Source organism: Gavialis gangeticus, unplaced genomic scaffold, assembly GCF_001723915.1.
Source record: "Gavialis gangeticus isolate Ggan-Ray unplaced genomic scaffold, GavGan_comp1, whole genome shotgun sequence".
NCBI lineage: Eukaryota > Metazoa > Chordata > Crocodylia > Gavialidae > Gavialis > Gavialis gangeticus.
The window spans coordinates 178,043,316-178,071,299 of record NW_017729032.1 but is presented as its reverse complement, the minus strand read 5'-3'; the positions used below and the strand labels follow the sequence as shown (position 1 = coordinate 178,071,299).

The window sequence follows — 27,984 nt, the reverse complement described above, 5'->3', positions numbered from 1 at the left end:
CTCTCTACTAGCGTGCTCACCTCACCCCAAATTTTGGTACCATCAGGAAATTTAAACAGGTTGCTTTTCACCCCATCGTTCAAATTGCTGATAAAGAAATAAGAATAGATTTTATGCTCCTAGCAGCAGTGTGCACCTGCTCTGCCATAGCCCCCTGCAACAGCCAGAGGTAGCTTTAGCCTCCCCCTCGGTGCTTTGCCAAGAGACAGCTGTCTTCTGGCAGGGGCTGGGACATTATTCCCTGCCTCTGGGAGCTGCTTGCTTATAGAGCAGGCTCCACCACCAGAGTCTGGGCAGGAACAAAGTCCCCCTGCCCTGGCAGCAGGGAGCTCCCAGCCCCTGCTTTACAGTCATGGGACCCAGGCTGGGAGATCCTTTTCTCCTAGTGCCAGCTGTGCAGTTGTGGGTCCAACACTGGCCCCGTGACTGTGGGGCACGGGCTGGGAGATAAGGATCCCCCAGACCCAGCCCTGCAATTGCAGAGCAGGGGCTGGGAATTCCCTGGTGCCAGGGCAGGGGGACATTGTCTACACCCAGGCTCTGGTGGTGAAGCCTGCCCTGGCAGCTGGCAGCTCCCAGGAGGCAGGGAGCAATCTCCTGCCCCCTGTTGCCTGGCTGACCAGGAGCACATTTGCTCCTGGTCAGGCACTACAACATGTGAGCTACTGCACAGTAAGTAATCTTGAGTAAATTTGCTACTTGGATTTGCAGGTAGCAACGTTACTCACTATTAGAGCAAATTACTGCACAGTAAGCATCTGCACTTGTAGATGTAGATGCTTACTAATCAGTAAAGCATCTCATGTAGATATGCCCAGTAAGTGCAAGAAGGCAGTAACTTGTGCTCAGCTATTATTGCCCGTGACCTCATTTTAAGAGCAGCTAAGAATAACTGGAGCACAAAGATACTTAAGCCATAAATACTCGTCTCATTTGTGTTCCTGGTGAGTCTCCACCCAACATGGTGGATGGTATAGGACTAACTAGGAAATTCTACAATGGCTGATTCACCCAGATTTCATTATACCATTGTCCAGTACTGGGTCATCACCTCCTGTAATGGATCTCTTTCATTAAATGGATTTCTTACAAGCATGTTACCCAAAAAGCTTATCATTGGGCATAAAACTTATCAAGTTTTGTGCCTGAATCATAGAAAATGAGGATTGGAAGGGACCTCAGGAGTTCATCTAGTCTGACCCCCTGCTCAAAGCAGAACTATCCCCCACTATATCATCACAGCCAAGCCTTTGTCTACCTGGGTCTTGAAAACCTCTAAGGATGGAAATTCCACAACTCTCTGGGTAATCAGCTCCCATGCTTCACTACCCTCCTAGAAAGATTTTCCTTATATCCAACCTAAATTTCCCTTGCTGCAGTTTGAGGCCATTGCACTTTGTTCTGTCATCTGCCATACAGGAGCCAGAGCCTTGGTTATTATACTGCAATTTCCAATGAAAAACAAGACAAAAGAGAGGAATGCATGATGAAAAAAGAAAGGGAGAAAAGGAAAAGAAGGTGAGAAAAGACAGTAAAGAGAAGGAAAATAGGGAAGACTGGTGCATCGCCATTAGATGCCTTACTGCACAGTAGAGTAGTTTACTGCACAGTAAGTGTGTGCATCTACATATGCACATGCTTACTCTGCAGTAAACTTCACTAATTGCAAATAAATTTGCTACCTGCAAATGCAAGTAGCAAATTTTCTTGTGATTAGTAACAGTGCAGTAGCACTCATGTAGTCGTCTGACTGGGAGCAAATCTGATCCCGGTCACCTGGCCAGCAGGTGGTGAGAGATTGCTCCCTCCCTCCGGGAGCTGCATACTGCTGGGGCGGGCTCCACCACTGAAGCCCGGGTGGGGACCATGTCCCCCTGCCCCAGCAGCAGGGAGCTTCAGGCTCCCCGCTCTGAGATCACAATGGGGAAGTGGGGTCTGAGAGAGCCTTATCTCCCACTGGGTGCTCTGCAACCAGAGGGCCAGCACTGGGAGATCCTTATCTCTTAATGCCAACCCCTGGTTATGGAGCTGGCACTGGGAGCTCTCCGCTGGTATGGAATGGGGATCCTGTTTTCTGCCTTGCTCTGTAATTGCATGTAATCCCTGCCCAGCTGAGGACCACTGCTAGTTGTCCCACTGGCAGGTCTTTCCAAGTTTCCTACCCCCAACTAGGGAACTGGGGCCAGGAGTTCCCTGCTGCCAGGGCAGGGGAACATTGTCTTTGCCCTGCCAGTGGCAGCCCCCCAGGGACAGGGAGCAATGTCTCAGCCTCAACCAGAGACAGCCATCTCCTGGGCCGGCGCTCCCTGCTAGCCCTTGCTAACATGCAGGGGGAGCCTAGAGTTCCTCCCATGGTGACAGGGAGCCATTGCAGGGCCTCAGGAACAGGAGCAGTTTGCTGCCATTTAGCAGCAGATCTGCTTCCGCTTCCCTGCATGTGTGGGTACCTGCCTGGGAGTGTTTACACCACTGTCAAGTAAACTACTCCTGGATCTAATGCACATGTAGACACACCCAATGGGAACAAGAGTTGCTCTGAAAGCCTTAATATTTTTCAACATGGGTAATTTTTATATCATAGGTTGAGAAACATTATGAATTGATTTTGGGAATTTGCCTGTTCCCCTGTGTTCTGCTGCAGTGTATTGGGCACATCTATTTGTAAAAAAGGCATTATTGATCTTTTATGTTACTGTTTTAAAGCAAGACTGTGTATTCAACTAATCTTCCTTCCCTGTTCTCCAAAGGTAACTTGTCTGTTGGAAGGTGGGTCCATGGCTCATGAAGATTTCTGTGGACATGCTGGTAAACTGAACCCAGGAGATTTACAGGTATGGGAAAATGGGCAGAGAAGTGTAGGTGACATTTTAATCCTTCTACCTTTCTTCTTTTAAATTTGTGATTATCCTGCAATTCAGAAAAACAAAACAAAACACAACTTTTTTGTTGTTGTTATGTTAAACATTTTAACTGGCTGCTAAACTCAGCCACAACACTGTACTTTCCCCCCCCACACACACATTTAACATGTTTACATTCCAGATAAATTCCTGGCATGCTATGTTTTACTGGGAACTTTTATATTTGAGTTATTTAAAACTTATCTACATATAAACAGTGCTTTCTTGTGTTGTTCAAATAGATTAACAAACAAGTGCTATTTTTTCAACTCAGCATTTCAACATTTAAAAACAAACAGATAAGCAACATGATTGTTATTTATGTAATCTGTGTTTGATTCAGACAGAAGTTTCAACTACGTTGACTAGTCCTGGGTAAAAACTTTTTCCTTCACTCCAGGTTTTTTTAATTCAATGGATGTGTTGTGACCCTCTGTATTCTGTTCCTTCTACTTCTTCTGTCTTAGTGGATGACAGCGGGGAGGGGTATTCTGCACACAGAGATGCCCTGCTCAGAGCAGCCAGCGCATGGCCTGCAACTCTGGGTCAATTTGAGAAGTTCAGAGAAAATGGTGGAACCCCAATACCAAGAACTGAAAAATGAAGAGATATCAAAGCCCACCAAGAATGGTGTGACTGTATCTGTCATTTCAGGAGAGGCACTGGGTATAAAGGTAAACTCTTCAAGGTTATTGGCATAGCTGGAGTCTACATACTTTTTATGTATTATCTATGTATCAGACATTTGCAGACAAGTTTAAACATCAACTGTTTTATCAGTCCACTTAGGTTTTAAAAGGAGAGATCCACTACATTTTATAAACATTCTTTGAAGGTTAAGGGTATGTGGTAATTGTTCCGTGTTGTCATTTCTAATTGGTAAGGTATGTTTCTTTTAAATGTGGTATATTATTACAAGGTGTTCCCTTATATATTGCACTATAAATCATGTATGTGACAGAATTCTCTACCAAACCCTCTGTGTTAGAGACCACATGCCTTAGCCTGGGGAGGAATATGGTTTAGCACCTGTTAAAATGGCTTTATGTACGATGTGTTGTGCCACCTTTACCCACAAATAGTCCATTTAAATCTCTGTGATTACTCACCTGAACAAAACTACTCGCTGCAAGGGTTGTTGAATCAGACCCATCCGTATATATTCAGAGTTAAATAATATCTTTTCATTTGGCTGGAAGTGTTTGTCTGGCTATAAGCAGGGATCAGTCCTGCTAGAAAAGGGTTAAAATGCATCCTGCAGACCCACTGGGCATAACTGCTGGAGAGAGGGTCTAGGCAGTGAGCTTAGCAGTCTGGAGGGAGGAAACATAGGATGAGCAAGGTCAGAGGGCATGGTTTGAACTGAACTTTATGCTGCTTCTGTGCCCTTCCTGCTAATAAGTCACTCTTTCCTGGTGGTTTTGCATTTGGAATCCAGATAGCATGCACACTGTTTTTCATAAAAGGCTGAGACAGCCATCCCCCTGTCCCGCAGGTGCAGGAGTACAGGATAGAGCAGGAGAAGTTCATCACTTCAGTCAGTTCACCCTGTGTGAAGTGAGGCAGGCTTCCAGTGCTAAGATGTACAAGAGGTGTGGTGAGAAGGCCACAGTGTGGCTGTGGCAACACTGGGGAGCCCTGAGGTCTGATTCTGTTCTCTTTTGTACTTTATGTAGTCATTTATATCTGTAAGAAGGGAGATACAAAACATGTGCAACTAGGATGGCAGTATTTCATACCTACTTTGCACACAAGTCAATGATTACCATGGGTACCAGGTGTTGGAGACTTGGGTCCAGCGTGAGTGAGTCTAGCTGGGGCCATGACTACATCTATTCATAGTGCTGCAGTATAGCAAATTCCACTTCTGCACACAGTGTTCTTGCAGCCTTGCTTTTGCATGCAGGAGATTTTATGCCTTTAGAAGTTGTTATGCTTAAGGCCTCTGCTTGTTTATTGGTGCAGTAGGTAAAGGAAATTCCCATATTCCCTGAACCAACTCAAGTGCAGCTCTATTCAAACTTATCTTTTATAATGTATGATGGCAAAAAAAAAATAACTGCATCAAGAAGGCCATATTTCCATTGCCTTGCCTCTTATGTGATCATTTTAAACCTGGGATAAATTCATATAATGCTTTTCTGAGAGTGGCAGCATTTTACACCTGTGCAGATATATTAGCATGGTACCACAAGTTGCAGAAAAATCAGTCCTGGAAAGTATTCATAGGTCTTTTTCACACACTTGATACTTCACTACTTTATATGCAACAAAGATTCATGTTACTTTTTAATTCCAATTAGATTTGTAGATTTTGAAACCAGAAATTCCTTTTGACGAATCTGCCAAGCACGATTTTTCCTTAGTGTATGCTTGTAATTCCTATTAATGGAAATAAAATACATCACAACAAAAGCTCTGTAATTAAGCTATATTAAAAAAACCCAGAGAAGAGCAAAAAGCCCATCACAATGATCAGATAAGAAATGGCATCAGAGCACCTATTAACTGGCTGGTATTATGCGGACAGAGTCTAATATTAGGATCGTGACATGTCTATTCCCTAAGCTTTATTTTTAAGTTGACAGTATACCTTATGGAAGGAATGCCAAGTAACCGACAAAATACTTCAATGTGCTGTTTTAACTTCCACTGTGAAATCATATATTTAAACAAAATAGTAATTCAGTGTTGGTAGCTATTGCAAATGAAAAGGGTTTTGGACTTTGAGTAAGTGGGTTGCTTCTTTATTCTCATTTATAAATTTTATATTTAATACAAGTCATTTTAATTGACTGCTTTATATATTGGTTACTTACTGATCTAGTAGCACATGAAAAATGAAGCCAGTATCCTCATATATAATGTTTTTTGGGAAGAGAGGACATGCCTTTGTGGTCTATAGGAATGTGGCTTGTCAAGGAAGACTGAGCTTTTGTCTTTGCAGTGAACCGCCATGATCTTTTAATCAGAGAAGGTTACGAAGGAAAAACAAACTGCACAGCTTGCTAATCTGGTTCCCGTTGCCCACACATGGAGCTAGTGAGCCCATCCCCTCCCTTTCTAAGTTGAACTTTGGCCTCTCCATTCTGCCTCCAGATTCTACTTCTTTTTTTTATGACATTGACAGTTTCCATATAGCAATACAACCACAGAAAAGTTGTCTCCTTTCAGAAGTAATTACATATTTTCTTTATACATCCAAGGGGAGTTCAGTCTCGATGCCAGTTCAAACTGCAGCTCTCACGAGATGGTTGACAAAAGTTCAATTAGCTGTTGGATTTGGTGCATCTTTGCTGCGGGAGGCACAAAAACATGAACTAAATCTCTGGGCTGCTTCCCTCCTTACCACTGCATCAAGTTTGAATTTACTCTCCTTTCCCATAGGGCTCTACATGACTGCCCACACCTAATTATTCAGGCTTCAGTGCCAAGAGTGGAACACGGCCTGTAGACTGTAAATTTCGTAGGGCCCTTTACTACCTTCAGTACTTGACAGTAAGCATTTGGTACACTCCGGCACTAAGTATTTTTAAGTGGAGACAAACAGTCTTCACATATAACAGTTTGCTTTGAACATCTCTTTTAGAAAGTCAGTACTTTAATCTTACAAAAGATATATAGGCTTCTAATAGCAGTGTGTATAAGTGGTTGTTTCCTAGCTAAGGAAGTATGAAGTAACAGGTTCCATCTGTAGCTTCAGACATTAAAAATGAAAAGAAGGGGCGGGGGGAAATAAATACCTTCAGGAATGCTTAGCAAGGCATAAACATTTTTGTTGCATTTTTTCTTGTCATTTTTGTTTATTTTATAATAGGTTCTGTGCCTATAAAACGTGATCTGTCATGCTTGGAGCGTTAAGCAGAAGCAAGTTAATTTTTCTGGCATACAATTATAATTTGGCACCAGCCGTTCTTCTCTTCTTTTCTCAGAAGGCTGCTCCTAGGCCACAGGAAATGTCCATGCAGCAACATAATGTGGACTTTCTAAAGCAAGGATCTGCAATCCATGGCCAGCTGATTCTGATCCATGGAGCCTTTGGATCCAGCCTGCTGAGACATGGCTTCAGCAGCACTTGGTGGCAAAGGGCTTTGTTTGCAGCACAGCTGGGTGGTGGGGGCCTGGGCAGAGGGTCCCCTTTGCCTGCACCACACCGCAGCCAGGCAGTGGAGAGAAGCAGTGGCAATGTCCAGGTCCTAGTACCAGCCTGCCTCACTCTGAGCTGGTTCATTCCAGCCTGCTGCCAGAAAACATTGCTGACCCCCGTTCTGTAGACTTTAATCAGTGATCATCAGTGGTATTGTAAGTGAAAGAATGGGCTCACAGGGAGTGGCTTTGACTTTGCAAAAGATGCAGAAGGTTACCTAAAGGGCATTCACTGTAAACACCTTATAGGTTTGTCTTCTATAAAGATATTTATTATATGATGTTTCTTATTTTGAGAGGTTGGCACACCCCCAAAGAATGCCTGTACTTTAACATCCACATTCCCCTTTGAAATCCACATTCCCCTTTTCAGTAAACATGAAAAGAAGCAACTTTATTATTCAAAATTGTGAAAAACGCATATCCCAGTTGTTCAAAATCTTAGCATCACTGATCTTGCCTAAGGAAGCTAATGACAACCTAAGATAGAACTTCTAACTGAAGGGGGTGTCTCTTTTTCTCATTCAATATGTAAGTGTTGCCTTTTTACACTGGGAATGACATACCAAACTACAGGGCTGGCATCCTTCAATGCAAATATATTTAATTCATTTTTATAAATAAATGACTGTGAAGATAAACACATATCTGGCACTCTACGCCCCTCCCTGGTGCTACATAAAATTTACATTAGGACCATGCAACTGAAAAGCAGAAGATAGAACAGATATATGTAAATTAGAGAACACTGCATCAGAGATGTAGTACAAAAACAGATGATGATTTACTTTCAGGTAGAAATGTTTGTGAGCTTGTCTTATAAAAATAACCCATTTTTCAGATCTGGACTTTGAGGTAGGGCATTTGAAGAGCTCTGACTGGATTCCTTGAGGAGACTGTAGGCAGACAAGGTTCTTTGAGTGAATCTGGTATCTTTTATTAGACCAACTTAAATAGTTGGAATTTTTTTTAGCAAGCTTTTGGGTTTAAAAACCCTTCCTTAGGCTGAGGAGACTGTGACAGATCACACTCCATTTTTGAGATACCAAAGGATGATCCTATTCCACTGTTCAAGTCTCTGAAAAAATGTCAATGTACCTATTCTTATAACATGTCATTATCTTAGCCTTAAGACTAAATGACAAAAAACAATGAACAGGAGGAAGGTCCATCTACCTTTTGTGTTAACTGTTTTTCAGGGACTGGAACAGAGTAAAATAGGTTCATACATAGACACTTAATAGGCAAAATAAAATCTGATCCATTGTATCATCAGAGGCCAGTTCGCTAGGTAAAGGGAACATGGGTACTTTGATGTCTTAAGTGTAATTTGATAATTGATAAAGACTCTCTTAATCAGGGAAAGACTTAACAAAAGTGTTTTTCAGTTGGAGCTGGATTTCAGACATGGCTGTCCAGCAGAGCAGGACCATCACTGTGCATGTAACCACATCTTTAAGACACATTTTATATGAACCAGCCACAGTGCTTGAACTCACCACATATTTGAAATTTGCCTTCATGGAAGAGTTGATTTTCGATGAAAGCCAAGTATATAAAAAGGACTGAATGGGCCAGGTTGCATGATGAAATGGTTCTTAACAAATATATAAGGAAGCTATACCATCTTTTTAATTGTTATATTTTGTAACATTTTAAAGTCTTAAATCTAAATTCTTGGAAGAAATGAAAGAAGGAAAAGAAAAGAATAAGAAGCCTTAAGTTTTAAGTTGGGGGCATGTGTGTGCAAAGGATTTTAACTTTCAGAGCTGAAAGTGTTAGTGTTTCTAAGTATATGGACAAAATTTGAAGGAATGATAAACTTTTCTATAACATCCACTCATTTTTAAGACAGTAAAATCAATTGGACAGTCTAAGATATCCTGTCTTCCAGCCAAAACTCAGTGCTGTATTTACAAATCAGCTCATAAGTAGTGATCACAAAGAAGGCAACTTGTAGGCCCTGCATCTGGTGGTACATTCAAAATGTTGGATAGAGTGTAAACTGACTGGCTGCCAAAACCTCTATATTTTGATGCAAGAGCAAGTCCAACTGCAGGGAGTGTCCCTTAATGAGCAGAATGGAGGGAAAATAATCTAAATCTAAATATTCATCTTAAAAGCAAATTTCATACAAGTTAAGTTACATTGTAAACATGGAGGTGGTCTCTTAGCTACAGATATTCTCTTCTTGCTCTGGAGAAGTGGCATCTGTCACTTAGTGGTTATCCCCCACTGAAAAGCACCTGGAGCTGATGTTGGAGAGTCATTCTGGGCATCTCACAATTCACAGCTGTTAAGACTGAAATCAGTTTTTCAAGTCTTCACGGCTTAGCATGTATGAAGTTATCAAACGTGGGTAAACTCTTGATTTGCAAAAGGGAGTAGGGTAGAGAAGGGAGATTAGGAACTTTGATTCTCCCAGTATTGGAACAGAAGAGCAAGAGAACATTCCTTGAAACTGAACGGTGGCAGATTTAGAACAAAATTTAAAAATTAAAACAACATGCGTGATGCCTAATTAAGCAAGGGAACTCATTGCCCCAGGAAATTGTTGATGCCAAGATCTTAATGAGATTCCAAAGGGTTTGGACCTTTGACAGGGATAACAAGGTAATATTCAGAATTGTTATGGTTATTGCTACATTTTTTTTTCAAGGATATTAAATTTCATGCTTCAGCACTTAAGTCAGTCTCTTAGAAGTCAGGAAAAGACCTAGCATGGGGAGAGATAATCCTACAGCTCACTGACATGCTGTCTGGGTTTGCATTTTCCTCTGAAGCATCTAGTTTGGGCCCCCGGTAAAAAGAAGCAGGATAGCTAACTAGGTAGACCAGTGTTTTGCAACCTTTTTAGATTTAAGGCACTCCTCTAAAAGTTTTTTCAATGTGGTGGCACTCTGGTTGATGGCATAGAGCTGTGGCAACAACAGCGGTGGCCAGACAGGCAAGTTAATCCTTCCCGTCCTGCTCCCTAGAACAGATAGTGCGGGCAGCCACAAGTAAGCAGGGAGGGAGGGACTGAGGTTGCAGTGAGCAGGAATCTGGGGTGCTGGGAGGAGGTGGGGGGGGCAGTGGTCTCCATTGGGGCCAGTGGGAGGGTAAGTGGGGGGAGGTTTTTACACTAAGGTGTAGCCTAGAGTGCCTTAGTGTAACACGAGCTGGTTAATACGGATCAGAGATAATCCTGTCCTGGAGAGGCATAACTTTGAGCTGCCTAAGGACTGCTTAAAACTAGTTTCAGGTATTAATATAAAGGCAATCCAGAGGTGAAAGTGCTCCAGGAATTGCCCAAAATTACCATGCAACAAGGCCCTTATATTACTTCCCTTAAAACAGTATTTCACATATTAATGCACCTCATTGTCCTAATATTGCCTAATTTTTTCAATGTAGTATTTTACCCCATTATTTCTCATTTCCATGCCTGCTTAAGATAATAAATACCAGTGTCAGCAGCTACAAATCAAGAGGCAGATCTTAAAAAAAAGATGTGAGATTAAAGTAATAAATTATAATACATAATTTGGGGTCTTGTTATTTACCTTGGATCTTCCTCTTGGTGGTATTCTTGAGTTGTATGTTTAAGATTTTTTTTCAAAACGTAAAAAGTTAGAAATTTGTAATTTTTAATGAAAACTCCGATTTTTACAGAATCAAAATTCCAGGGGCCAGGGCTTTTGGGAAAACACCAACTATTGTGACTGCTGGTAATATATTTCTGCCATCAGGTATTTGTTATCATCAAATTTTGTCAGTCTTCATATTCTATCCTCCCCCCACAACATTTAATAGGTGCCTATAAGCACTTAAGTCCCTTAATCTTTTCCCCCTAACTCAGCCCCTCCATCTGCCACTGATATTTTTGTTCTTCTTTGAGCTTCTTCAAATCTGTTAGTCTCTGTGTACTGATGTGAAACAGTATCCTGGGTATAAGCACATCATTGGTACTGGGAAGGAGAAAATGTCATCGTCACTAGGTGATTCTCGTGGATATGGAACCTCAAGTTGCACTGGTCTTCCTTGGTGCCATAAAACACTAGAAACTTGTATCAATTTTGCTGTTCACTATCATTCATTTGACTCATCCAGCTGTTCTGCTTCCCTCTTGTCTCTTCCTTATTGTGCATATGAGTTTTTCAGATACTTTTCCCTGCAGATGTAATAGATGGTATTTTCCCAAGATGTTGTTTTCCCCAGTTTTCTCCTTGTGTTTTTGATCTAAGTCTGTTTGCATAATTCCTTTGTTGTGACTAGTGCTTGAAATCCTCCCAAAATAGTAACTGCATTAACACGCTGGTTTTTTTTACTATTCCTGATCCTAACTGAATACATTTTAAGACCAGATTGAACACTGATCCCCAAATTACCTGGTAGCTATCTCCTCTGACTGCCATGTGTTATCATTAAGCATTAGCATTCAATTAACTTTTTGATAATTTTTCAAACCACGTGACTATCTTATCTCAGCCAATTCACATTCATTTTAAAAATAAGATTTCGTAAGACATGGTATGAGATCATTTGTTATAAGTCCAAGTATGGTATTTACTTCATCCACTAATCTTGTATTTTTTGACAAAAAACAGTCATGCAGAAACAATGAGCATGATTACATGAAGACAGAAAGTGCAGCTGGACATGAGGCGTGTATAATCAAAAACTCACTCTGAGTAATACAGTAGAAACACTACTCACAGCTGAGGGTCCACTTAACATGTACATAAATGTTTTGCTTCTGACCTTTGTATAAATATACTTCATCTGCGTGAAGTACTGCAAAATATTGCCAAAATAACAAGAGAAATCTGTGGGGTTTTTTGACTTTCACTGCCAGATGAAACTATAATCTGTTTACAGAAGGGGAAAACATATAACTAAATAATAAAAACTGAAATTGCCAATGCCAGAGACACATACTGGATTAGAGGGACTGAAGATGTGATCAAATGTGAAGGTTTCCGTGTCCCTGTGAAATGTTCATGGCACCTGAGGAGGGGGTTAGGTTCCAAATTTGGACTTTACCAGTAGTTTCTGTCCCTACTCCAATTCTCTGTAAAGTAGAGAAGAATAGAAGCCTCTGAATTCACAAACCTAATCTCCTCTTGTTTCCCAGGTTAGTTTTACAATGGTTTCAGTGGGTCACAATAATATGCATTTAAGAGGAAGCTTTCACTCTCGCAGTAGAAGTCTCCCCTGGCCAACAAGCTGTAAATTAACTCAATTTTCAGTTTCAAATTCCATCTTCTTTAAGAGGAAGAATACTACTTTCTCTAACTTCCTCCCACATCAAGTCTGTGTGGCTGACTCCAGTGATTTTATTGTGAGTGTTGTGCTATTTGGTATTACTCTTAGGGCCCCTCTAGATGTGCAGGTAAAGGCATGATAGGATCTGACGCACAATCCACACACAATTGTGCTTTCTGCCATGTTACATAAGCATGGCAGGAAGCGTGATTGTGGGATTGTGAATTAGATCCCATCGTGCCTTATTGCAGGTGTAGGGAGATCCCTGGATCACCTAGAATTGGAAATCCCTGCAGCTGGGAGCCTCTTCAACTGATAGGAGCGGATATGATCTCCCAGCCACAAGGGTGCTTGGGGTGTCCTCACAGGTGGCAGCTCCCAGGCTCAGGGGTGCACATAGGCCCTTGCAGCTGGGTGCTCTGAACGACTGAAAGGGCTGCCATCTGCAGGGGCCCCTGGCCATATGTTCAATTAATGGCATGATAGAAAGAAGCTACCAAGTCATTCTGCATATTTTGTGGAATAACTTTTGTAACTTATTAGTCTTTTTTCACACCATTAATTGATTGACCATGTGACCAGTTGACCATTTAAAGCATGATTAATTGGTTACTCATGCCTTAAGTATAATGTGTAGATGGGGCCTTAAAATATGACTTTTCCTGGAGCCATATGATTATGCTTTTAAGTCAGTCTCTTGATTTTGGGGGACCTTGACTCACCATTTGTGAACACCTGAAGTAGGGAGTACTTTGAATAGACTTTTTGGTCACCCGAATCAGTATCAAAGAGCAAGAAAGCCTTTCATCCTAGACTGGCCTCGTATCTGGTAAAAGAAGTAAGGTTGATTAGCTAGGCCTAGCTGAATTAATATTTTAAGAGATTCCTTTAAAGAATTTAGGTGAGAGGAATTTAAACTCTGTCTGTGTTTTTAGCTTGAACTATGAACATGTGATATAGGACTATGCTATCCCTCAAACATAACCATCTCTATTTTGGCTCTCTTCTGGGATGGCACTCATCCAGTTACCTAAATCAACCTTTATTCTCATCCCTGCATACACTAAAATATGTGGTGTATATCCCATGGCTCTTTGCATGAAGGAGCTGCTGTGCCTTGTGCTAAGTACTTTGAGGGGAGGCCTGGAGGAAAGATAAATGAAATGAGTGGGACTTGTTTATACCAGTGAGGCAATGAAGAAAACCACAAAGCAGGCTTCTGAACTTCATATTGCTGCCTAGTGAACCACCTGTTTTTCCTCTGTTCTGGTATCACCAGCCAAAGCTTTGAGTCAGCATTGCCTTCTGTTGGCCTGTGAAACATGTTCTACAGCTTGTAGCAACTTGGCAAATCAAGATAGTACTTTTGAACTTGATAACTGGGTAATTTTTCAGCTTGTGTGCCATAGGAGACTTCTGTTGTCATCAGGTAGCTGTCATTCCAATTTGGTTTATAAAACTGCTTCTCGCATTATCCAAACTGAATGAAAAGTTGATGAGAACATTCCAAACCAAGTTTTATGTCTGGAAGATGAATAACTAATCATTGTTGAGTAGTAATTCCCTAAAATTGATGCATGCCACTAATTCTGGCAGCCCATGGACTCCAATTCCTGCAAGCCCATTGTCTACATAGCACCTGATGAAGTGAGCTTCAGCTCACAATAACTTGTGCTCTGTGTGTCTGTGTGTGAATTTGGTGGTATGTTTGTATACACACACATATACATACACACACATACTTTGATTAGTCTATAAAGTGCAAATCTACACTGTTTCCCACTTGACTCCAGACTAGCATGACTATTACATCTCTCTACAGTGCGAAAGTCAGTCATATGCTATTGCAGTTTTTAGGCTGAGGATGACTGCTTTTCTTTTTCCTATCTGCATCTAGAATAACCTTTACAGAGAGGCAGGAGACCAACTCACTTTGAAAGAGATGTTGTATTATATTATGTTAGTTTTATTGTAATCTGTTGGTTTCTAATTTTTTTAATAAAGCCCTTGGGTATCATGGGTATAAGGACTCTTAAAATATTGTAAAAGAAACACAGGATTCCTGCCACTCCTGTGGCTGTTTGACCTAATCCTTATCTGTTGGATAATATATTTTGAGCATGAGAACAGTTTAGTCTTCTTGACCCCTTATTGAGACTGTGGATATGTTTTCCAGCTGAGGAAGTGACATGGATACTTTGCTAACTGAGAACTGGACTGAGACCACCAAATACATGCTTTGTGCTCTATTTTAGCTGCTGCTTAATCCATTTTGGATCTCGGTGTCCTACAATTGATGGCTGTACTTGTCATTATTGTATTTTACTTGTTTCACAGTAATGCCTACAGGCACATAGCAGGTTATAGTACCTTATTAGGCTAGATACTCTGCATACAGATACAATGAAAAGATAGCCACTGCCACACAGTGCTTACAATGTTTGTCTTTTATATTGTGACAATTTTTAAAAATTTAAGTGCTATTCAATATAAACAAACAAACAAAACAAAACAAAACAAAAACTAGCCCAGCTCTGCCATGTGATAGGGGGAACATGGAGCTACACTAGCAAAAATAAGACCGCTCAGTCTTGTGTTAATGATCCTTTAAGGCTGGACAAAAACAGTCTGTCAGGAAATTTCAAGATAGAGCTATAAAGGTAGCATTAATGTGGCTGCACTGCATTCAATCTGTGTCTCTGTTTTTATAGTGTCTGTTTTACAGCATAATCAAAAAGAAACATTTAGATCTCAATACCATGTCAGTTCTCTGTGGTTGTATCCTTTTCTCTGTATGGATTTCCATTGAAAGCAATGAGTAACGATCCTGATTGCATTTAAATAGTTGACATTCTGTTTTCCTATTATGTCCTATTTTCCATCTCTTCAAACTAAGATTTCAATTGACTACCATCTTACTAATCTATCAAATGTATTCAAGATGGTCTGTTTTATCTCCCAGTGCACTAAGAGAGTAAGGCCCCAATACTGCAGCAAGATCTTTTAGTGGATTCTGTCTATACAGAGTACTTCTGACTTTAATAAGGCTGCATATAGAAACAAGAGTCCAAACCACTAGATCTCAATGCAGGTTTGTGGCCTGAGGGATTAATAGCTTGCTACCACATTCATACTGAGGTTCCTTCTGTCTGGCTGGGATAGAGGACAATAGACTTTTTATTTAAAAAGAAGTCTGCGTAATTAATGCCCACTCAGTTCTCCTAAGTCTCATGTTCCTGTTCCCTCTCCAGGACCAGATGCTTGGGCTCCATGTGTCTCTTTAAATCAATACAAGATAAACAGCAGCTGCCCAATTCACAAGCAGAGCATAAAATCTACTAGGACTTTGGACCCCTTTGAGAAATCATACTTGTAGAGTGGGTCTTGACATTAGATTTGTGTTTGGCGATGTTGCTATTAGAATTAAGAATTTTCCCTAAAGTGGAAGTCAGTGGTAGCAAATGATGATTTGGGCAGGATGCACATTTTTATTGCGTTAACTCATTCTTGGAGTACGATCTGACCAAAGTGTAATTTCAATAGAGAGGACAGGCTGCCAGGCCAGTTGTTGGGTTTGTACTCCCGAGGGTATAGTAGAGTTGGATGATTTAATTTCAAGGAGTTGTGTGTTCAACCAAATAGACAAAATGTAGGAAAGGTTAGCTACCATTGTCAAGTATAGTTCCTGTGGATTAATGCTGCTCATTCAAGAATAAGAAAGTATGCTAGACTTATTGTATGTATACTAGACTTACTGACCTCTACCAAGAATTCAGCAGGGCATTATGGTGACAGGTTTTTTCCTCCTTTAAATAGGACTACCTTCTCAATCAGTTTCTCTATTTCTTTCATTGTTTCTTGAATTTAATTTACCTCACATAGCCTCAGATTTTCTAGTCCAGTAGCACAACAAGCTGAAGAAACGTCATCAATAATGGGATTTACAAGGGATATCTTTCGAACCCTCCCCCTGCCCTCATCTTCAAAGGTTGCTGAGGTTGTTGATAAGCAGGAAACAAAATGGGTTATTACATTCAACATTGTTATGAGCAAATGTAATATAATAGCCCTTTATTTATTCATTTACATGCTATGTTAGTATAATATGAGATAATATTTTCAGGGATGGCCATAAGTTCCAGCAGCTAGAGAGGGGGTACTATCATACCTAAGATCAGCCAAGAATGGCTTTCTTCAGGTACCATCAATGTGCCAAATTCATTTGGCCAAAATACACAGGAAGCTGTTCTTGGGAGTCACTCCTCAGATCTGAAACTCCCTTCCCCTTGAGGTGTCCCAGAGCCCAAGCCTGGACATCTTCCTGATGTGTAAGACCTTTCTACTCTGGCAGGCATTTAACAAACAAGGCTAAGCTGGGATGTTGTTAGGGAGTTGTGGAAGAGATTGCATTTTGATTTATTATTGTAATTGCTTTTATATGTAAGGTTGCTCTCTTGTTTTATAAGTTATTTTGTTCTAGTGCTTTACTTACCTGAGCCTTTCTTGGAAAGGGGGCATATAAAAATAATCATCAATACACTAGCTGCTGCTGGAGATGGGTCTGAATCCATCCTGCAAAACTCCTCGCAGTCTGAATCTAGCCTGTGAGAAGCCCCACAGTCCAGATCTGGGGACTTTGAAATCCCTGCCCTATTTTATTAATTTATTTATGAATTTACTTATGCATATTAAGGTCTAATCCTTGTCTTGAATTGCATTTTTCTTTGGTCTCAGTGACATCTTGAGGCAATAAGTTCCAAAACTGAATTCTTTTTCTTAAATAGTTTCCTCCTATTATTTTTAAATTCACTGCTATTGAAGTTCAAGGAATGTACCTTAATCCTGCATTTTGAGAGGATAAATTTTTTTTTTTCTTAAAGGAGGTAATCAATCATTCTGTAATTTCTGAGTTTCCCTCATCAAATTAGTTGTGAAATAATTATTTAGTTTTGGCTTACAGTTTTTGATTTTGAGGCAAACAGTTGGAGTCAAAGAAAGCTTGTGTTTATACCTTTTTCTCCTGGTACTATTAACATTTTCCTTTGCAAGCAGTTATATGTGTATATACATAAATAAATCTGTGGTCCACATCACTGCAGAATCCATGCCTGAAGATTATGGCTTGGAGAGCACAAATATTTTTGCCTCTGTGAATTTATTAAAAGTTGTGTATAATGAAACCAAACTTCTGCATTTCTTGATGTTGGAATTTTAGCTCCAGTCTTCTCCATATTGGTCAGGTAACCTAATCACAACAATCACATACTTTGCTAGCATTCCCAGCAGCGAAGTCAGGAATTTATTTGGCATGGAGACTAACCTTTCACCCCTTGAGATGGCCTCTTCGGGACACCGTGGAGGCACATAAGCAGATTACTGTGAAGAACCTTACAATGCCAGCTGTCCATTCAACTGTTTTTGTCAGTACTACATTTTGACGATTATGATAGTGATATGGCTCTGTGTAAAAATGAAATATTTACTTTATTGTAATGCTATTTTTGTTTTTGCATTGGTTTTTTTAATTCCCCCAACCAACGTTTTCCATTGCATTCTTACATTGAGTTCATACTAATATGATGTGAATGTGACTAATGAAGAACAGCATCCTAATGGTGTTTTAAGCAATAACAGTCAATGGACAGAGTATTTCCTGGCAGTTAATGACCATCTGGAGGAGGTCTTTAACTCATCTGCTCATTAAGTGCCAGGAAGTGGCTGATTTGGAGGTTGTTTTTGCTATTATAAGCCACCCAAATTTCTTTTCTTTCCCCTCTTAACCTACCAAGTCTTCTGCATTGAAAATCTTAAGTGTTGTTTCTGATGTATGTTTTTTTCTTTACTGTGTAATTTATGATGTGCTAATGTAGTTAGAGTTTCCAAGGTGCTTTACAGACTCATGAAACATGGGGTCTGCCCAGGAGATGGAAGAGTTTAACATCTGAGGCCTCAATCCTGCATTTGGATCCAGGTAGATAGACCTTTGCATCCACATGAAATCTCCTTGAAATAAAGCACATTCCACCATGAGTATAAAGATCTGATAAGGGAAAATGATGGTTGTGATAAAACATGGTATAAAAGCTTGAATGAGGATGGCTTAGTGACAGATATACTTATCCTCTTGATGTCTTTCCCTATATCTTTTTTTATATCTATTTCCTTAAATAGATACAAAAATATATATTTTAGTGCAGTATTTCTAAAATCAGTTTCATTTTTTATATTAGTGAATGGTTTAAGGAACAAGGTTCCTTCAAGTGCTTCTGTAAACTTCTCCTTTGTCATGATACCCATGAAAAACTTGGCAATGGTTTCACGGCTGGCACAGAGACAACGTTGTTTTCTTGTGCTGTCCAATCTGTATTCATATGTTGTCCCTTTTGTTTATACTTGGACTATCTTTGTTCTCTATGTTTGCATAACAGTTGGCATGAATGGAAAGAGCAAAAGCTATCATAATACAAACAATAATTAATAAGAAGAAGAACAAATAAGCATGGAATTAGAAGGACATAGCAAAAGATCCTAGAATCACAGAGAAATCGGCCTTGTAAGGACCTCAGGAAGTCATCTAATCCAACCCCGTGTTCAAGGCAGAAACATCCCTATCTAAACCATTCCAACCAAGGGTTTGTCTAATCTGGAATAACTGTCTGTAGGAGAAAAGAGCAAATAGGAACAGTAATTCTTCCCTCCCCTGAGGTCTCAAGATGGGGTGTTTCATACCTCAGTTACAAATTGTGATCTGGTCAGGAAATGAATCACAACTAGAGATGCACAGTCATGAATTAAAAGAATGTGTCCTCTGAAATACATTAAATCAAAATGTCTTTTAAAATAGTACTGTAAAATACTTATGGAAACATTTGAAGCCACATGTTGAAAGAATTTATGATTGCTTTGTTATGCAAACCCCACCTCACTTCATCTTGTCTTTCTTTTTATTTGTTTTTCGGTTGAATATGGCAATAAAGTGCAACCATTAAAAGGTTCAGTAAATCAGCTCTGAAATGTAGATGGAGAAGTTAGGGTGGACTTAGATATTTTTGTCTGTCATAGTGTTAGGTGCTATAGTGTTTTCTTATTGGTGCAGCCATGATTTCATTAGTCTGTGAAGCCCACATGTGGCAATGATTTCTCCCTGTAATTTAAAACAGATTTACAAATAAAACCCAAGGAAGGAAGGAAAGAATGTTAGGAGTGATAAAATTAAAGACTTGTGATTGAGAAGTCTTTGAAGGGCATGCAATCCTGGGTTTCAAAAAGAAAATGTATAAGTGTAGATTAGTTACAATATTTTCCCTTTAATATAAGGAATATGAAAAAAACTGCATTTGGGTGGAATGGTCAACTGCTTTCTGAGGGCCAGTTCATTGAACTACTTGAACTACTTGTTCAGTCCTCAGCTGGGGAGATACCCACTGAAATTAGTAGCATTTTTCTGTGCAAAATAAGGAGAAAATGAAAAAGAGCTTCAGGATTTAATTTTACTGTAATATATCTGGCACTTAGGAAAAGATGTAAATATTTATATGGATTTGGTAGAACCATGCAGTTAAAAGTCCTTCATAGACCATTTTCAGGATATGTATAACTTAAATCTAGATAATTCCCTTGAGAACATGAAAGGGGATGTGTCACCTCTTTGGCAATATTTCATCTGGATGTCTGACTCCAGACTCCTAATGCAAGTTTTCTCTCCCAGCTCAGCCAAGGCATATGCTCAAGCGGAGGGCAGAGAAAGTGCTTCAGGGACATCCTCAAGGCCAACTTAAAAAAATGCAGCATTGATGTCAACTCATGAGAGACTATCACCCAGGACCACCTGAAACAGAAGAAGAGTCTGCTGCAGGGATCTCAGTACTCTGAAACCTCACAACAACAACAGGAGGTGGAAAAATGGAACGGCAGAAACACCATGTTGCGGACCAAATCAAGAATCCAGCGCCACCCACCCCACGTGGAAACACATATCCAAGCTGCAGTAGAGTCTGTCGATCCCAAATAGGCCTCATCAGCCCTCTTCAGACACACATACAACAATCATGGAAGACAAAGAAGGATTTCATCTCGTCCCTGGACCCCATGAAGGACTTTTCCTGTGTTGGTGACCCATGAATGGGGAGAGACAGAATGGAGAGGACAGAAATGGCTTTACTGTTTTCATCTTCTCTCATCATCCCTCAGGGTAACCTGCAGTAAATTGGTTTATTCTGAGGCTAAATTAGCTGTTTGCCTGGAGCCCTTCCTTCCACTTTGTGGAACCTTCTTTTAGAGGAGTTTCCCGAGAGAGCTGGAGGCAGGGGAAGCCCTGTCAGCATGGTGCCACAGAGAGATGGACTTCAGCAGGAGGACATGGCAAAATGGCCTAGAATCAGAAGGATCCTAAGTCCTTCCTAAATCCTTCAAAAGATCCTAGAAGCCTTCAGAAGGACATGGCAAAAATCCTAGAATCACAGAGAAATCGGCCTGGTAAGGACCTCAGGAAGTCATCTAATCCAAGCCCCTGTTCAAGGCAGGAACAACCCTGTCTCAACCACTCCAACCAAGGGTTTGTCTAATCTGGAATAACTGTCTGTAGGAGAAAAGAGCAGATAGGAACACTAATTCGTCCCTCCCCTGAGGTCTCAAGATGGATTTAGGCCTTAAGGAGAGTCTACACTGCCTCTGGACTTCCCCAGGCAACTTCAGCTAAACCTAGGAATGGATGCAATGTGGCTGCCACAGAGCCATGCTGGAGGCCAGTCAATAAATATGCCCAGAACAGAAAGCTTACTGGTGTGTACCCAGTGTCCTTCAAACCACTACATTGTATCTGTTTCCAGATTTAGCCAGCACAGAGCAAACACAGCATGCTTCACTACAGGGCTCTCTAGTACAATCTAGAACTAGTGCTGATGTATCCTAGTCCCTTTTCTGATGTACATCTTAGATAAGGAAACTCACTCTGGTCTGAAAGGCAAGAAACAATTTGCTTAGAAACACAGAAAAGCAACTTAATAGTGCTAATTATTGTTGTGCCTTTTTCAGAAGAGCTAAAAGAAGCAAACTTGCTCATTGCTGTGGCCTTGTTTGTGCTCTAAATTTGGAAGGAGCTTTAAAAAACTTTACAATTTTGCAGTTCATTCATCCATATATAAAACTAAGCCCTCTGGGAGATTAACAATGAGAGTTAACCAGCAACAATGCAAATGTTTTAATTCAGCATTGTGTGCATATGCATTAAATGACATCTGTAAGCATGCACGTTCTGCTTTGGAGATAACAGATAAGGCAATACTGTTCCCATGGTTGTCACAAATCTCAGAATGCTGAGTGATTATTTGCCATGAAAAGGGAAATCTCTTTGAAAACTGTGACATTCATAACTTCCTTCCAGGCAGGCTTTTCCAGCAGTTCTTAAATTTTTCCTTGGTGCTGACTGATTCTGGTATTTCTTTCTGGGTTCAGTGTACTCATTTACAGCTGTCATCGCCTTCACTATGCTTTGGGTAGGACTCTCCAGTGGGTACAGTCCTTTAAACTGGTGATGGGCCATACAGGGAACCTGAAATCAGAGCTTCTGGCCTAAAGGCATGGATAAGATTGTTTTAGGGGGATTCCAGAGGTTCTTAAAAGAAGAGACAGAGCAGACAGTAATGAGATCTCTTGGCCTCAGTTTCAGAGCGCTAGAGCTAGGCACATTCTGCCCATGAACAAGGATGAAGCTGTTCAGCACATGCTAGTGGAGTATACTATTAGAATTAGGTTTAGGCAACTGTGTTCACAAAACCTGTGCTTTAGGATGAATTAAATGAAGAGCAAATACTGAATGCAAATATGCTTCATGTTCCAACTGCACAATACCAAAACTCCTTTCACTTGCAGTAAAATGGTCATGGGAATGTGACTTGTTGTTTGTGTTCCCTATATAATTAAAATGTGGGCATTCATCTATATATACAATGACACAGTGATGCCTTTGACCAAATATTCTTTATTTTCTATATGCTGATGTTATTTCATTTGGCAATGGAACAGTTAATCACATTTAGGGACCTACCTAAATTGTGATGAAACAATGGGTTTTTTGTGGTCTGCTGTCAGCATGCTGAGCTCATTTTGCAGGCATTTCACAGTGGCTTCACCCTTTAGTGTTGATTGAGGGAGAGGCCTGGGGCAGGGGGAAGGGAGGAGAGGAGAGAGAAGGGTATGGCTGCCATCTTGATTGCTGGCTGCCCTTTGTGACACCCCACCCCTCAGCGCTGATTGGAGGAGAGGCCCTGGTGGGGAGACAAGGGAGCAGCCACTGTCTTGTCTGCTGCCCTTCCTACCACCCTGCCAGCTGGTGCCTTCCTCCTCCAAGCAGTAAGGACCACTGGCTCCCACTAGGCATCCAGCATTTTATTTTTATTGGGTCTTTTGTTGATTTTTGTGGATGTCATGAACAATCCTGGATTTCACGATTTCTGTAAAATCTGCAAAACCATGATTTAAGTAGGCCCCTAATCATGTCCATTGGAATATATTCTAGTGAGTCTGTCTAAATTATGTTTCAGATACATTTTCAGATTCCTGGAAATACATCAGGAATCCCACTGACTTCAGAATTAAGTATAAGCATGAGTGTTTGCAGAATTGTGGACTTCATTTTGAAACATTTGTGGGAGTTGAATAGAAAATAACATATTATCCAAATCAAAACTGCTACTTGATATATAGTTCTGTGGAAATAGATTAGAGAAATAATACAATATTACATTTAGAAAATATATACTACCTAATAATCAATTTCCATCCAGTAACCCAGGGATTGGCTGCTGCTTGCAAACCGGTCTCCACCGTGGGCCACAGCCCTGCACCCCATGCTAATCAGCAGATGCTGAGAGGGGAATAGATAGAAAAAGGCAGCTGCTAGGGCCCCAGGGTCCTTCTCCTGTTGTGGTTGCAGCATACTGCTGATTCCCTGAACTGCCACAGGCCCAATTCAGGCTTTTTGTGGGCTGGAACTACCCTGTGGACTGTAGATCACTGATCCCTGCAGAAATCTGCTCTGTTCTGATCAACTGACACATGCATCATCATTTCTGTGCTATAAACCTATTGTTCAGTTTGGCTCCTGTCAACTTTTTCCTGACATCCATTTTTGTACTCTCTTTTTTAAAAACTTGAAAAGTGTGGTGTATATATATATATGTATATATGTATGAAATATACACAGATTTATTTCTTAATCTTCCAATAAAATACAAATCATTGGTGGGTTTCTTTCCTCACTCCTATTCATTTCACAATGTCCTTCTCCAAAACTCCAGTTATTATTTCTGATTCTATCATTAGGGATGGACCTCTGTCCAGTTCAAAGGCCAGATACTTACAGCAAATACTAGTTTTGACTTTAAAAGTATGAAAATAACATTAAATTATTTTTATACTAAATTTTTCATGGATTTAACAAAGCACTTACATATTATTTTATGCCTTTTTAATGTCTACATTAAGGCTTAAGAGGTCTATTTTTAAAAAATATAACAATTAAGGCAGGACTGTGAATTTGTTTCAAACAATGAACCATATAATAAAATTTACCCAACAACAGTGGAATACTTTGGATCTGTTTGTTGCATGCTTGTGGAATTAAATCTGCTACCAATAACTTTAGAGGACATTGTTCCTGTTAATTATAAACTCAGTTTATTTTGTCCTAATATGAACAGTGTGTAAATATTATTCATGTAAACAAATGGTCTGTTATGTCTGACTGTAATAGGCAACCTCTACAAAAATAAAGTGCATGATTTTGTATTGTGTTCTGAGTGTAAAGGTCATTGCAGTAGCTATAAAGAATATTTTATAAAAATCAACATTGTTGTCATGCAGAGTGACCTAGATGATCCATAGCAGAACAGTTTTAAAACAAAATACTGCACCCTGTCTTTGGATTTTATTATCATTGTTTATTCATAGATTCCTCATAGTATACCCTGTCCTGGCCAAATAGCATAAAACCCAGTCCTTGTCCCAAGAATAAAATCTTGTAAACGTCTACTAACAACTGTAGCTGTCATTGCCACGATGGTCACTTTGGGTATGTCCATATTTTGAAACTTGATTTATGGACAGATATGAATGTGAAACATTAAATTGTGTTGTAGTGCAGTGCATACCACGGAAAGTCACATTCAGTATTGATCATGATTTGTTTACACAGCATATCCATAACAGCTACCTGCAGATGTTAAAAAAGCCCCACAAAGCAAAACTGTGTTTTACTTTAAACTCAGCACATTTCCATGCTGAGCCCTGCACATGCCCAGAAGAGGCAGCACCTTACTTGGCCTGGCTCACCCACGTTTGTAAAGATCAGGTGCTTTAGTGGGTTTTTTTGATGCTTTTATCTAATAGCTGGTTGAATCGGCTTTAGCTAAAGCACCAGAAAGCTGTGCTGAAGTGCCTGAGCTATACAGACGCTGCAGAGCTGGGTTGAATTAATGCGCTGCTCCTTCTGGTAAAACGCATTTTTTTGCTTGTTTGTTTTAACATCTTCAAGCAGCCAGTGATGCTGAACACCACAATTTACCCTAGTCTACATTGGCCAGCTGATTAGAATCAGCTCTAACCATGTAACACAGCTCTTCATGTTTGTGTTTGAACACAATAACTTTTTGTGATGCCCATTAAGGTCTGTAGGACTACTCATGACAGTTAGAAGCCTTATGAAAATGTCATATAGAATATAATGTACAAGGAACTAGTAGAGTTATATAGAATTTTCCTGGAGACCTTTAGAACAACTTACATTACAATGTCATTCCCTAGATATTTAAGAGTAATGTAGCCATGATAATCCCAAAATTATGTGAGAGGCAAGGATTTTTTAGGGTGATATCTTTTATTGTAGTGAAGCGAGGTCAGAGGGGGAGTGGATGTTCTGTGAGAAATGTGCTCCTAATGTTTGTGCTCCTAATGCTCCCAATGTATGTTTTTGTCCTTTACGTTGTTTTCTGTGAGAATTCATTCTGGTCAGATATCAATAAAAGATATCACCCTAAGAAATCCTTGCCTAGGGAATGATCATGTTTATAGCTTTTAAACTCTTTTGTAAAGTTCTGAAGAAGAGGTATCATTTTTATTAAATTCTACAGGATGCTTCAAAAGCCCTATCATGGTGCGTTCTGTTGTGTTTAGATTTGTTCTTGTCTATTAAATCCAATAGGACTTTTGCAGAAGGCCATTAACTCAGAAGTAAGTGGATCTGGAAATAAGCTCTAAATTGTTAAATGTGATGGGAAAAAATTTGCTAGACTTCAAGGAGATTAAATCCAGCAGTGCTCCTTAGAGGTGACAGAAAAGTTGAAAGAAAATGGTTGTCAGCATCTCAGCATAGACATTTTTCTTGATACTTACAGGCATTTTTAACCACATTTATTCCAAATGAACGACTTTATAATGCTATGATTCTTTATTGTGGCTAATATAATGTGGCTAGTATATAACTGTGTGTATTTGGCCAATTATTTTGATAAATTTAGGAGATACTGGTGAAGTGATGTAAGACCATTGCAAGTTCCAAGATAATGTCTTTACTTTCCTCTTTTGAAGAAGTGCTGTGCATTTTAGAGGACTTAATGGCTTGGCATGTAAACTATTGAGAGTGACAGGGTGGGGGGCAGCTTTTCTCATGAAAGTTGGGATGTGCCTTTTAACTAGAAAGATTTCCAAAAAAGGGTAGGCCGAATATACACCCCTTAGAGAGAAAAAATATTTTATTATCGTGCTATTTCTAGTATTACTTCTGCTCTAGTAATGTCTATTACATGGGTGAAATTTCATCATTTTTACTGATTTTCACAAGGAATGTTTTTGTACAAAGCAATAGGATGTAACCTTTACAACACTGTCAAGACTGCCAGATAATTGGCAGCTAAGAAGGGGGTTTACTTCTGTGATCCTGAAGTTTCTAGTGGGTAAATGTAGTATTTTGTGGGAAATGTAGAGGGTTTAAAACACTGAGTTGTTTTAAATTTGTTTTGATTTTCTTCAGAATGATGTAATTGGTAACTGCATTTATCCAGCTTACCTGATTATCTGAAAACCCGAGTCAACTGAAAGTTATTCATGTCTCGCCCAGCAGCACATGCCCAGAATTTCTGTTCTGCTTAGTAGGGTTGTGTGAGGCTTCAGACCGCGCTTTGGATCTGGAAAAGATTCAGATGCTTCAGACGCCGAAGCAGCATGTCCGGATTGAAGCACTGGCTTCTTTAGGCTTTCTGCTAATTTTCAAGAATTTGGGGTGCGGTTCCTCCCAAACCCCTATACCTGGTCTTCTTGAAAGTTGGCAGGCTTCATGCTCTCAGCAGAGGCTACCACCCCTGCAAGTTTCATCCAAATCAGACAAAAATAACAAAGATATAGATATTTCATTGTTTCCCTATTATACCCTATGGCCGGATCTCTGAAGAGGCTCTGAAGCTTCGGAGCTGCTTCGGCCGAATCAAAGTGGGAAACTGATCCAGAGCTCCAGATTGGATTGCTGGCATCTGAAATGGCCAGATCCAAAGCCGAATTGAATAGCTGCCTATTCTCACAAGCCTACTGCTTAGCCAACCTCTTGGTTATCCTGAAGAATATGAACATGCAAATGCCTTAAAAGATATGCTGCAATTATCATGCAGAAGGAGGAGAAGTTACTGTTCACAAAGTGTCTCTTATCTGATGGGATGGATGGTTTCCACAAACATAGAGTATCTGTGTGTGAAGGAATAACCATTTCGATGAAACATGCAAGTGTAGGGAATGTTTTAAAGGTTAATGAAGAAACTATTCCCCCTCCTCAGATTTTCCACTTAGTTTTTCTCTATGCAACCTTGACATCATCTTTTGCTCTGAACTTTTCGTTGTCTTCTCCTCCATCTTACTTGTTTGTACTGCTGCCACTATGCTTTCACATAACATTTTCAGGACTCCTTTTCTACAGACATCTTCACCAACCACTTAATCTTGAGTAGCTACTCACTTCAGTAAAATGGGGCAAGAAGCAGAGTTTACAGAGGTATTGCCTGCTGCTATTCCCATACAAAGAAAGTCTTGCATCTGGATCCAGTTCCAAAATTTGAAAAAAAGTTTTTCAATCCTTTCCCAAGATTTTAACTTCTCTGTACTCGTACTTTTTCCTGCTATACTGTTAACACCCAATCTCTCTCTGCACAGTCTGATCCCTTCTGGAGTCAGCACCATCTCCTCTGCCAATCTAATTATGTGGAGCAGCCTGCCTGTGTCTCATTACTTCATTGAGTCCTTCAAGCATTTCAGATCTCAGCAGAATTTGTAGTTCTGTCTATACTTTTTTATCTCTATATTTATCTGTGATGTATTTATTATCTAAGACCTCATAAGGCATTTAATTTCACCTTGGAGAGTTGCATTTCTCCCCAGAAAAACCACAAGTACACAGAAGTTCAGACTTTTTCTCCTGAGGTAAAAATGGCCACTCCAGGAGAAAAATAACCTGGGAACAACCAGGATTAAATCACTCCCTGGAGAATTTCTCCTGAGAGAGTGAATGCCTATGCATACCATGGCTTTTCTCAAAAGGAAAGATAGTTCTTCAGCATCCTGCTCTCTCCACAGGAAGGCAGTGCCACTCACTGGACTCTGCTGCTCAAGCAAGAAGTAAAACATACCCCCTTCACAATGCCCACATTGTGCT

The 27,984-nt window shown here is 40.1% G+C and overlaps 1 protein-coding gene across 1 annotated transcript in view; it reads left to right on the top strand.

Moving 5' to 3' along the window:
• PIR (pirin) overlaps positions 1–27,984 on the top strand; it is a 120,227-nt gene that overhangs the window by 47,059 nt on the left and 45,184 nt on the right. The window contains exons 3-4 of the mRNA XM_019525069.1: positions 2,748–2,831; positions 3,368–3,574. Coding sequence (XP_019380614.1) covers positions 2,748–2,831; positions 3,368–3,574 — 291 coding nt within the window. The remainder of the gene's footprint in view (positions 1–2,747; positions 2,832–3,367; positions 3,575–27,984) is intronic.